The sequence below is a fragment of the Salarias fasciatus genome, chromosome 5 (assembly GCF_902148845.1).
Source record: "Salarias fasciatus chromosome 5, fSalaFa1.1, whole genome shotgun sequence".
In the NCBI taxonomy this organism is placed as follows: Eukaryota; Metazoa; Chordata; class Actinopteri; order Blenniiformes; family Blenniidae; genus Salarias; species Salarias fasciatus.
The window spans coordinates 26,135,790-26,148,786 of record NC_043749.1 but is presented as its reverse complement, the minus strand read 5'-3'; the positions used below and the strand labels follow the sequence as shown (position 1 = coordinate 26,148,786).

Sequence of the window (12,997 nt, the reverse complement as noted above, 5' to 3'; positions counted from 1 at the left end):
TTATTTGCCACAGCTGTAATGCCTAAAACTTTCACACAGTACTGTGCATGTGTTTTGTTTTGCTCTGGACGGCGATGTGATCATGTAAAGTTAAAACTCAGCTTCATGGTGTGCGGCGGATTGTTGGTACTGGTGCAGATGTGATGCTGCAGCGTTTGACCAAATCTGGCAGCTTTCTTTCATTGTGTTCATGTGCAACTTAGTCAACTTTTACAAATGTGCAGCTTAAAGTGTTACACAACCTCACGCAAGAGCGAATCCCAGCTCTTCCATATTTAAGGTTGCATGAGGTGAAATGTTGGCTCTGGTGTGAGAGATTTGGAGAGCAGGGTCTGCCGCTGTTCTGATTGGGTGACAAGCAGTGAAGTGGAGTGTGTGTATGTGTGTGTGTGTGTGTGTGAGTGAGAAAATGAACAGGAGGAATGCTGAAAGCCTTGTGAAAGTGTTCCCAGCTCCACTGTAGCAACCGCGTGAACTTTGCTAACAAATCTCAGCCGGTTTACGCTCCATTTAATCGAAGAAGTGGCCAATTTTTCAATGTGATCGGTAGCTTCTCGCGCCGAATTTTAACCTTTTAACCAAGTGTTTGTGTTTGTTTGTGATTTAAGCTCCTGCGAGGAGTCAGACAGCACAGAGCGAGCGTCAGGATCACAGGTCAAGGGTCAGTCATGTCCAAGAAGTCCTTCTCAGGTGGAGGCCCACCCCGGTACCAGCTGCAGCTCGTGTCGGAGCGGCGGATGCAGGCGTACTGCCGAGCCTGCTCCCCGTTTAGGCTGTTATCCAGCAGCCAGTCCGTCCACAAGCACTCGTTCTCTCCCGTGGAGGCGCACGGCACCGTGTAGCACGTGTTGATCTGAGGAGAGCAGAATTACACTGTATTGTTCACTATTTTTCATATCAGTGCTGGGTGAAGTTTGGACGAAAACAATAGATGGTGTTGATAGCTTCTGCTAAACTGTGATGCTACACAGAAGTGTTGATTGGGGAAAAAAAAAAAAGAGCGAACACTTAAAACACATTAGCGCCTAAATATAAAGAAGCTTTGCAGCAGATGAGGAAACGCGGCCTTTCTGCAGCAGCAGCTGCTCCTGTTCTGGACTCTCATGAATGAGAGAAAGAGATCTTACTCACTCTGCACTCGCAGCCCATCTGGTATCTGTAGTTGAGATTCTTCTTTTGCGATAGAGACAAGTTGTCCCAGGACTCCACCAGGTCACACTGGCCGATGGAAATCCTGCCGTCGCTCCACATGCTTCCTGTTCAGTGACGCCACATCACCGTTTATTTACTATTTATTTATGATTAACAAGTTTCACATTACATGTTACACACGTATGAGCAAGAAACATTGATGCCAGAGTTTAGTCAGTTAGTTTGGGTGAAAGTAGTTTGAAAGTATCTCGCTCGAGCCCGGGTCGGGCTTGGTGGTCTTTCTGAATATGAACCTGAGAGCAGTTCCACCAGTGACTGGTAGGGGGCAGTGTGGCTGCTGGGTGAAACTGACACCAAACTTTAACAGGACAAGATGTTTGAGTCAGAAACGTTAAGTTTGGATAATCAGCCCTTTAATCAAAAATCCCTCTCAGTCACGCTCTTTCCTTTCAGGAAAATCCACCAACTCAAAGTTTTGTTTTTACAATCACAACATCGAGGAAGCAACTTCCAACTTTTAAAACGAGGTGATTCAAGGCTCCAGTCGATCCCATTCAGTAAAACTTGCTGCTCTTCCTCATTTGTCTGCCGGGGTTTGCGCTGATATTTTAGCCTGATTGTAACTGATCGTGGAAGCTTCCATCTTCACTCCTAACTTTTTAACCTTCTACTGAATATGTGGAGTTGTTGGTGTTTTACATCCCATGATGCCATCGTTTTACGGCTCCAGTATGTTTGAGATCAGACTGAGGTGTGTGTGGCCCCGGGGAAAATAATGGCTCCACTGCATTGTATTAGTCAAGGTGTGAGCTTATTTATTGTTCTTAATCAAGAATCTAATCCAGAGGGGGAAAAAAGCATGATGGCTGAAGCAAAACTATTATCTGATAACAAGTGTCCTCCATTAACTGTGTGTCAGTGATGATAAAATTGAGTGTAGTGGCAGGAACTGTATTTATGGGCATCAGTAGTGTGTGGTATTAATGTATGTGTGCAAGTCCCGAGATTCATCCCAGTGGGTTTGGTTTCACATGACAGAACGTGCCAGACAGCATGATGGAGGTAAAGAGCCTTCGTTCCCAGCGGTGTCCTGTGTTTTTATTGACTCAGCTTCCTGCCCTCACTGATTCTTAAAGCAGGAGAAGTTCTGTCATGATGCTCACGTTGTGCCTCGAACAGCGGCTTGTTAGGATGAATACTTGAGCAGGCGAGTTTGTTTTCCTGCTGGGAGGTAAATGTGAAGATCAAAAACCTGACAAGGCTTCTTCTTCCTCTTTCTGCTTGTTCATATTTAAATATGCTAGCCAGCTGTAGCCTCATGTTTATCGGAGACACATAATCGCTCGTCTCGTTTAGCTCTCAGCGGGAGGGCTGACGGAAATCATTTCCTTAAAAAGCTGTTTGGGACATTCAAATCGCTTTGTCTGCTTTTCTTACTGATGATCTATAAGCAAAGCAATTAATTTGATAGAAAACACACTTCTTTTGTTATCAGATTTGTGTGAACTGTGCATCTTTATTCTAAGCTAACAATTGTAAATTGAAGACAATACTCAATTATAGGAATGAATTGTAGCTTTTTTCATAGTTTGATAAACACCACATTGTTTGCAGCTCATTTGCTTCTGCAACAGAATCACAAATTCACACTTTCATTGTTTTCACTGCCTGCACAAAACCATTGGTACTATTCTTAAACATGAGAATACATCTTCATTAGTGTCTTATTTTGTAATAAACACATTGGTTTATGATTTTGGTGAGTTTCACATGACTTTTCTAGAAATCCGTTTGCATTATTGACACATACATTATATAGGTAAACGTACAACCGTGCTATCGACTGCTAAGTGAGTGTTAAGGGATGTAAAGCTGCTTACTGTACCTGAGAGCAGATAGCCCGCCTTATTGTTGGAGTCCAGTTTGACTCCACACAGTGAGGAGAAGACTGGGGTGTAGACGTACTGGATATCCTTGGCCTTGTCAAACCCTTTGAACATCTGAACAAGTAGACACAAAGGGACAAGAGGCGAGTGTGAACTTCACGCAGTATTTGAAGCAGCAGTGGTTTTTAGGGTTGTACTTCTGTGCAAGTTTTTTATTCTCCTGCAGGATTTTTGCTTCCAGAACAATATTAAATCTATGGCGTGGAATGTATGTGTACATTTGATTAAGATTGGGAAATTGAAAGCAGTTTTAAATATTCTGTGGCATTTCGCTCCTCGCTTGACTCTTGACGGTCCTCAGGGAAAGTGGAAAGAAGGCCAGAGGAGGATGTGATGTGAAAAGCATGTGTTTCTCAGACGTTCGCTCTCCATTTGAGATGGATCTCAATCTTTATTTGTGAGACAAGCACATGTAAATGCTTCAGGACCGATGTGTCTGAATGCTTGTGTCCCGCTCCTCTCACCTTGATCATCTTGATTTCGTATTGGATCATCTTCATGTAAGGTGAGGAGCTGTTGCTAGGCGACACAATCTTCTCTCCTGAGATCTTTGCCCTGATCACTGTTCAGAAAAACAAATGAAAAGCAAGATTAGCATCGATTTATAAAGAAAATGATGCAGAATGAGCTGTCGACCTTCACGGAAAAGATAAAAGAAAGAGTTGGAATTGTGCTTTTTCTTTCTTTTTGTCCTCAGAGATGATTGGCAGATGATTTTCAGTGGTTTTTGTCTCCTGTCACTCGTCTTTCTGCCCTCACAGACAGTGCTTCAGTCCTCTCAGTAGTGATACAGGATGTGTCCCTCCTCTCCTCTGGGAGGGAAATCAAAACCCACATGGAATAACAAGTAGCTCCCTGCTTGCTCACCCCTATTAACCCCCCCTCCCCTCCCACCCCACCCTGCCCCCCTCACACACACACACACACAGCGTACAGTACGCACTCCACCACCTACACACACACACACACACACAGAGAAACAGACCGCATTGTAATTCCAACGCTTTAAAAAAAAAAAATTGTTCATCCAATCACCGTCGTACGCTTCCACTCAAAGAATACAGCAGTGATTGAAGCAATCCAGATTCATACCATCTGCAGTTTTATGAGTTAATTTCACATTTCTAACACATTAATAATGCGGTAGTAAAATCAATCAAACATAATTGGGTTTGCTTGTGCAGCTCTCAGGTTGAGCTCCGATAAGGAAAATCACGCCAGTAAAAACAATGGAGGAGCAGAGCCAGCTCATAAATGTCAAGCTCACATATATCAGCACGTTAATTGGACGTGCACAATGCTTGTGGATTATACTTTACTTTTTCTGCTTCTTATCGTGTTACAAGTAACTATTACTAATAGCTTTTAAAGAAAAAAAATCAAATTATTAAAAGGTTAAACCCCTACAGTCTTTCACACGGCTAAGCCAGTAACGCTGGGTACAACATATAATTAAAGCGGAAAAAGAGCAGTAGGTAAGGTGTGAAAATAAGTTTAAAAAACCCTTATATTCCAGAAAATCTTATCAGCTTTAATAGAACCTGTTTTAGGAAAAATTCTCCTCTATCCCAGCTCATTAATCACACTCTCATGTGGAGAACACAAATAAAGATGTTTTTATAGATTTCTTCCTTCAAAAGCAGCTGATTGCAGATAAAAGTTACAAACAACATCTTAAATCAGCTAATTCATCAAACTTCAGTTCTTTTAGTCAGGAGATCATAAGGAAACTAAGCAGACAACTACAAATGATAAGTTAGATTTCCTCCCGTTTTGTGCTACTTTCTAACAAAGACTGATGTAAATGTTTACATCAGAGATGGACAACTGGCTGCATGCAGAACCTAACGAAACAATACTGCTGTCACAGGTTAGCGAAGTCATTGAAACTGCATCTAAATTTCATTTCATGTCTTGATTATAGTGATTATGGTATTGAATTAAAAAAGAATAATAATTTGCCACATTTTGCTCCGCTGTTACTGAGGATAGTTTCTGTGGTCCACACATTATCCACATTTAATTGAGTTTAATTCCCTTTTAATCCCAAATAAAAGTTAATTCCGCTTTAAAATGACCTTGTAAACACCTAATTCCTAATGAAAATGATTATTCTGAATTAAACCTAATTCCACATAAAACTGCTAGTTTATTCTAACTCTGGTGGTCTTGTGAACCTTGATTCTGCTCTAAGTTAATTTCGGTCATTCTGTGCATGCTCCTTCCTGTTGCTAAAACGCAGATATTCCAAGATGGCCGCCTGGAGCAAGAGCTGGACTCGACTCAACGATTTATTTAATAGGAGCCTCAGAAGAAATGGACATAATGACAAGAGTGGATAGACAGAAGCATAAAAATGTAGACCTTTTTTTAAAAAAGGTATCATCAAAGTTAATTAAGAAAGAAAGAAATAATGCAGGAACTGGAGTTTATTTACTTCTGTCACATAGCTGCGTCACTTTCGCCCCCTGTGCAATCAAGACCCTTCCCAACCCCCAGAGTTAAATCAGAATTAAATCAAGGTGAACAAATATGCTTTCCATGTCAATCTTAATTCAGAATTACAATCTCATGTAAACACAAAGCAGAATACGTTAATTCCGACTAATTTAATTCAGAATCGTTAATTCCACATTTTTAGGCATCAAAGTACCCCACCTCTGGTTTAAAAGTTAAAAATGACAAATCTAGTTGTCAGTGTGGATCTGAAAAATAAATCAAACAAATACAATACAAGACAACACTGTGGACAAAGGATGTCATTTTTGAGCCACCAAACTATCAACCAACCACTTAACCAACCAACCGGCCAAGTAAACCAACCAACTAACCAACCTTCCAAATAAAAAAACAACCAACCAACCCAACCAAACAACCAAATAAACAGTCAACCAACCAATAATCTGACTCGACAACCAAAAAAACAACCAATCAAACAGCCAACTAACCCAACCAACCAACCAACCAACCAAATAAACCAACCTACCAAACAACCAGCTAACCAACCTTCACAATGAAAACGCCAACCAACCCACAAGACAACCAATTAAAGAATCGGTCAGTAAGTAAATAAGTTTAAATTTCTATAAAATATAAGCATTACAAATGGTAGTTCAACATCAGAGGTTCGTAACAAACTAAAGCCGTTAAAAACAGCAGCATGATGTCTTTGATTTTTAATAACTACATTATTTGTGTGGATAAAAGAATAAAAGGACTGTACTTCTGCTAAAGTAAAGCATAAGTTTCAGGGGACTTTGCTCATTTCCTGCGGTTTCCAGCATCAGTGATGGCAGTTTGCTGGAAACGCCAGACAGAAAACAGGAGAAGAAAAGAGGCAGGAGTGGATTGAGTGAAACGGTAAAACCCTGGAAGAAAAGGAAAAGCAACAGTATCAGAGCGAGTGTGAACCTCACACACAGCTAAGCAAACCACCCCCTTGTTTTTCCTTTTTCGCTCATCACACAGGGGAAGAGGAGGAGGCGGAGCTCGGCTTGCTCTGTGAAATTGGCTCAGGAGAAGCACAGACCTTTTCTAGGTTTGTTTGTTGGAGACGCACAAAGATAGAAAGGCAGGCAGACAGACGTATGTGTGAAGTGTTGCAGTTTAATGGGAGAGCGCTGACAGCCGGTCCAGGCCCAGAACCAGTCGGGGAGCGCCGGTTCTGCATGTTCACGCTTCCTTCTCATCGCTCGCAGCTCGAGGAGAGTCTGTCACACCTGCATCTTTCTTACGTGAATGTAAAGCTGCTTTAAAGCAGATTACAGTGAAAGCGCCACCTGGGGGAAAACTTGATAAAATGAGTTGTGGGAAGCTGTGAACATAATTTGTAGCAGTTTCATACTTTACACTGCCTCTAGATTTAAATTCAACTGCACAAACATGCACAGCTGCAGGCTGGAAAGAACCAGAGTGTAGTGTGATTCTTAAGCTTGTGCATAAACGTGCATTATCACTGTAGCATTCAGTTAATTAAATATCATCACAGCTCAGGACTTCAGTTCAGTTTTTAAATGGTTATATATTTTAAAGTGAAACCAGCTTAGTGCAACGTCGTACTGTCACTTGATTTTATTCGTGCAAAAGTGCAAAATTTGCTTAAGTGGGATGGATGAAAGAACCGATTTCACTGTTTTACTTGAGTCACAGTTAGAAAGTGCAGGTTCTAATTGGTTCTTCAATACAAAAGAAAATGTCCACTCAAGCACATACAAAATGAAGCTATTGTATGTAAAACTGTCTTGTTTTACAATTTTAGCAATATTAAAAGTAAGATGTACTATTATGCATGAGAGTTAGAATTATTGATGCCATTAAAAACTTTCAGTTTGAGGGATTTTCATTTTAGTCATTTGTTTGACTGTGTTTGGTATGTATGTACTAAGTATATTGGCGTAAACGTAACTAAAAGGATGTGTTTTATTCATATCACTGATGGAGTAGTTTGTTCATCCACTGGCATCATGTCATCAGGTATAGAAGTTTGAATTAATCACTTTTACCAGTTTTGAGTATGTAAAGTAAAAAATACTTGTGTTTGAATGCGGGGAGTAAGATAAGGTTACTATATTTTAATATTTCATATGTGGACATACTCGAAGTTCACTCAAAGATGACTTATAAATTTAAATATACTCAAAATACACTTCCTCTTCCTGTGGATCTTAACGTACTTTATTATGCTAAAATAATCTGTTTTTGATCATAAGTGGAGACAAAACCTCTTCAATGAAACAATTATTGAAATAATCCCTCTTTTGTTAAGGAGATAAAAATTTATCACGTATCAATATCTAATCAGGATGTTAGTTTTACTCGAGCCTGATTTTAGTTTGAGTTTTAGGTGTTCCGTACTGTGAATTTCTTCTTTAATGATATCTTCTAAACACATTATCCTTAGTTTTTAAAAACACTGCATTGAGGCACATAGAAACAACAAACATGACCTGAAGTGATTGTTTTTTCTCCACTTTTATGAAAAGCTGTCAGAAGTCAACCAGAGGAATTGTCAGTACAGGCAGAAGTGGCATGTATTATTTCCCATCGCTGCACCCGCGTCCTGGGCTGTGATTAGACTGTCACACACACATTCAGCTGTAGCAGTGATGACTATCGTCTCATTGCCCTTTGTTGTTGGGTTCAGCTCTTTGATCTGCACTTCTTCTGGCAGGAAGAAGCATATCTCTGAGTAGATGTAGTGAATGAGTCGCACCACTTAAACCTTCCCTTCCGAGCTGAATGATGGGACTGCGCGGCCTTTTAATGGTAAGAAATAATAACTGAGTGAGGATCAAACAGTAGTGACCTTTGACCGTGTATCAGTGCAGGGACAGAATCTCAGGACGTCACATGTTGGGATTGGTGGCTTTAGTCATTTGTTGACAAACTGTCTTGTAAAACTGGAAAGGCTGAGGTTAGATCACCTTCCAGTTTGCATGTTTATAAGAACTGAACTGCGAAAACTTCAAAGTTTGGTGTGTTTCCTCTTGCCCCGGATTCTCAGAAGTATTTACCCCCTTCTCCGCACACACTTACCACATGTCTGAACTGTTGCCCTCTCCTTTCGGTTTCTGCAGCTGTGCACGCCTGCAGAGCCAAAGTGGCCGTGCATCTGCTCCTCAGCGACATAACCAAAGAGAAATATTGCAAACTTGTACCATGAGAACTGATGTAGTAACTAACTTCCCCCCTCCCAGATGAATCGGCGCCCTTGTCATGCTCACAAAGCTGGACTGTCAGTGGGCTTTCACACTGATATTGTTAGTATGCAGACCATTAGACCGAGCCTATAGACATGGAAATGAAGTGGGGAGAGAGGGGGAAAGAAAGTGAGAGAGATGGAGTAGGCTGTGTTGGCATGGCTTGGCCTCCTTCCAACAATCACACACAGACACACACACACTCACAATGTCAGATACACAAACATTAGCCGAGGAATCGTCCAAGGTTTGTCCAGATGGGATATTACTCAGATGCACAGCTTTATTGAAAGAGCTCGTCTCTGCTCTGACGGCACATTCAGGTCAACTGAAGGCCACCAGCAGCTTGTCCTTAGAAAACAACCGGACGCTGTAACCACCAACACCAGCAAAGGGAAGGTTTTCCTCTGTAAACTCGCCCTCAATGAGGGATTTACATTATCTGGTATTCATGGGCCCAAAAAGTTGTGTTCCACATGAAAAGGGACCACGGACTGTTCCCATTCAGCAACCGAGTCAAACATTTGATCCTCAGGCACTAGAAAGTCAATGAACCTGCAGCTGATCTGCCGCACTTTGAAGACTGTTTTTGGTTCTGATTGGTTCTCCAATTAGATTCACTTTGTGAAGTTTGTAATATAGTAGTTAAACCTGGTCCTTTATATAGTAGAGAAAAAAACACGGCTTCATATCTCAGCTCTCCTGACATCTCACTAGTTATCACCTCCACAAAGAACGGCTAAAAACAGATATTTGTGATACTTTATGTCTCTAATATTTACAGAATTAAAAAGATATCCAGAACTCACTTTAATTACCCCAAAATCATCTTTTTCTAGTTATTGTTTAATAGTGGTTTAGCTGGTTTGGTTGAACAGGTTAACCTGTTTCTGCTGTTACATTTCTAGAAACACAGAATAGGCAGATGATAGTGATGGGCACCTGAGTTTGCATCCAAGCCCAACCAAAACCGTTTTCCCTTCACACGGATTTTTTACTAGCTTACAGTCACACCTAACTTAACCGAGTTACTAAATAATGCCGTATATATCAGAATGTATATATGTATGTGAATATCAGAGAAGTCCTGAAAAGACTTCTAACCTTGAAATAATTAGACTAACAGTGATCTATAATTAATATAACACATTCAATTGCTTTAAGGTTTTGCTTGTATTATATAAAAATTCTCACATATTTTAATTGTTAAAGTGTGATCCAGACTATAGACTTTTACTATCTGGTTTAGTATTGACTTTGCATTTGGATTCTTGTTTCAAGATTTTGGAGTCAAAGTTAATATGATGATCAACAGTTCAGAGGAATCTGCTTTTCTTTTCTACCAACAAAGAAAAGTTTGAAAGAACTGATATAGTTTGCTTTCTGGATGTTTTCATCCCTGAGCTGCGTGTCGTTCTATCGCCAGTGTCTTTCCCAAACTGTAAAACCGATGGTTATATAACACGAAGACCAATCAGTTCGGTTTAAGACGGAGGTTTCAAACTCAAGCTGAGCTGGAGGGCCGCTGCTGGCACAGTTCACTGTGTGTGTATTCCAAGAAAAAAAAAAAAAAAAACAACAACAGAAGTTTGGTTTCGAAATGTGCTGTTTCATTTTTGCTTTTATACAACACGAGCAGATATTTTTCTTCATTCTGAAATATCTAATTGAAAAAAGTCACTGAAAGGGACGGGAGGGGGGGAGGCAGGTAAATTTTGAAACGTCTTTAAACGTCTTGTGTTGGAGGCATTTCATTCAGATTGTCTGGTAGGTTTGTAGATGGAGTCTGCTACTGTGGTTACACTGAGGATTTTTTTTTTTTTTGGCATATTTTAATAATTTCCATTTTACTTAAAACAAACTCAGTAATGAAAATATTTGTTTCTTCAAATTATTCATACTATTCCTGCTTAAAGGAGATAAACAGGATATTCTCCAGATTTCTCCCACTGTGCCCTTCCTGAAACTCTCTGGCGTCCCCCGCCTGGTCCTGCTCCACACTTTGAGAACCACAGCTCCATACTGTCCAGCCTTGTCTGAAACGATGATAACACCTGCAAGGCCTCCGTCTCATTCACCGACGACACACTTCACACGTGAAACACCGTCCTAAAAACGTCGGCCTAAATCCTCTCATTGTGTTCCCTTAACCCAGATCTAATTCCACCGGAAGCTTTTTAAAAACACGTCTCAGCTTCATACTTTCAGAGCACCTTGAAGGAGCTGATCCTATAAACGAAGGGCAGTCCAGGACCCATTAGAAAGCAGGACTCCAGGCGAGCACTAAGTCGTTTCTTCTTCCTTTTTTCTTTTTTTTTTTTTTTAAGCCCTCCTTCATCTCGCCCTCTCCCCTCTGCTGGAGTGTAACCTTTGACTGAAGCACAAACTGCAGCTTTCCTCTCTCCGCAGCCAAGCACTCGAAGTCAGAGCCGAGTGTTGGTTTTGGCCTTTGCTTAGACAAGAAAGAACTGGATGATGAGGGGGGTGTCGGACAGAGAGAGGGAGAGAGAGACAGGCGGACGGACGGACGGACAGACAGACTTATAGAAAGTAGGGCAGGCCAAGTCAGTGCTGACTGTTTTTCTCAGGTTGTTTTTCATGTGACGTAGATCAAATATGCAGCAGGCAGCCAATGGGAAGAAGAGGTCAATGAAGATGTAGTTCCTCTGCATGTCTGCTCATCTTTTTCAGAACTTTGAAGATATTAACAATAACCCGTAATAATAAAACCTTTCGTCATTTAATCAGCAATAATGAATCTCTTTTTCAATAGATCTTGCAATAACATTGTGACAGAGTCACATTAAACATGCTGAAATCATTCACCTGCTTCAGGTTATTTTCTCCCATGGATAACGGGACACCTCCAGTGATCTCCAGCTGTTAACTCACCGATCTCAGCGCTGCAGAAAAGCTGCTGTGGGTGTGCTGGGTAGCAGCTACATCCCTCCACCGCTCGCTCCACGCCTGCGCCCAGCAGAAGGAGCACCCAGAGCCCCAGACACACACTCCGCTCCTGGGGAACGGCCATGACGACTCTGGCTACCTCTGACCGCTCCGCCACTCGACCAGCGCTCGGCAGACCCTTCTGATCCCGTTAAGTTCCCCGTGAAGCGGCTCGGGCCGGCGGTCGGCGAGGGAGGGGGGGCCGGGCGAGTCGAGATGAGCTCTGCTCTGAGCGGACAGGCAGCTGTGGACAGAGACGTTTTCAGAAGGTTGAAAAATGCACTTAGAGGTTGAAGCTGCAGGAAATCTTCGGAGCTGAAGGGAGCGGGCCTGCTGTCGATCCACTGCCCTCCTGTCCCCCTCTAACTCTGCCTCGCTGCCGACAACACGCAGAGAAACTTACAATAGTTGGATCCCCTCTCACTCTGGTCCTGAATGCTGAAAGAGTCGCACACAGGGAGCCTCTTATATGTTCAACAATTTAAGGACAGCCTCCTCAAACGCAGGAGGAAAAAAAAAAAAAGAACGACCATCCTTTGCTGCTGCTTCTCTCTGCCCTCGTTTGATGTCTCCTCCCATGAGTGACCACAAGCTTCTCGCTTCACAGCATTAAAAATAAATGTCTGACGTTTAGTCTTAGAGCCTGTGCACGAATCCCAACAGCAAACTTTCAGGATTTCACAAAGTTTTCTAATAACGTGTTAAATAGCAGTGAGATGATTTTGATCAGCCATCTGTTAACCGTCTTCCGTAACATCAACATGCGAACACAGAGGAAGTAGGAATTATTCACAGAGTAGTCTTTTTCTGTTTCTTGGCTACACTTTGAGCTTTAATGGGTGATTTATTAATAACACCATGAGTGATCAGGAAGAACCAGATAAGGCTTTTACTTGCTTTGCATGAGAACAATCTGCTGGAAGCGGAATCACATTTGTATTGACAAATTTTTTTTTTACAGTGACTGTCAGCTGTAAAACTAGCACCGTCCAGGAGAACCTGGACTGGGAGCCATGACACTCTGGAAGAAAGTAATGTTAGTTCCCATCTACTGAGCATGTGCTGAAGAATGTACTCTGGCCGTGGTGCTCATGCTCATGCTCAGCGTTTCAGAGAAGTTGTGATTTCCTCCGTTTCCATGGAGACAGAACCAGAGCATCTTCAAAAAGTTCCACCTTGGGAGCCGTTATTGGGTTTTTCAGTGGCTCCAAGAACCGTTGTCATATAAGCAGACACCCAGAATGCAAAAAAAAA

General features: G+C 41.7%; 2 protein-coding genes across 2 annotated transcripts in view; one reads left to right on the top strand and one right to left on the bottom strand.

Annotated features, from left to right (window-relative positions):
- LOC115387892 (synapsin-2-like) overlaps positions 1-12,997 on the top strand; it is a 109,679-nt gene that overhangs the window by 81,179 nt on the left and 15,503 nt on the right. The window lies entirely within an intron of this gene.
- LOC115387894 (metalloproteinase inhibitor 4-like) lies at positions 651-12,040 on the bottom strand. Its single transcript, XM_030090792.1, has 5 exons — positions 11,690-12,040; positions 3,563-3,660; positions 3,038-3,152; positions 1,132-1,256; positions 651-853 (listed from the first exon to the last, which is right to left on the bottom strand). Exons 1-5 carry the CDS (start codon positions 11,826-11,828, stop codon positions 656-658), a joined length of 675 nt encoding a protein of 224 aa, XP_029946652.1. The 5' UTR covers positions 11,829-12,040; the 3' UTR covers positions 651-655.

Excerpts from the sequence above, each read along its gene's own strand:
- LOC115387894 (XM_030090792.1), bottom strand. The coding sequence starts at position 11,828 with ATGGCCGTTCCCCAGGAGCGGAGTGTGTGTCTGGGGCTCTGGGTGCTC. Across the intron at positions 3,153-3,562 it reads ACGAAATCAAGATGATCAAG|ATGTTCAAAGGGTTTGACAA; the intron begins GTGAGAGGAGCG and ends CTACTTGTTCAG. Across the intron at positions 1,257-3,037 it reads GGCGGGCTATCTGCTCTCAG|GAAGCATGTGGAGCGACGGC; the intron begins GTACAGTAAGCA and ends GTCACTGAACAG.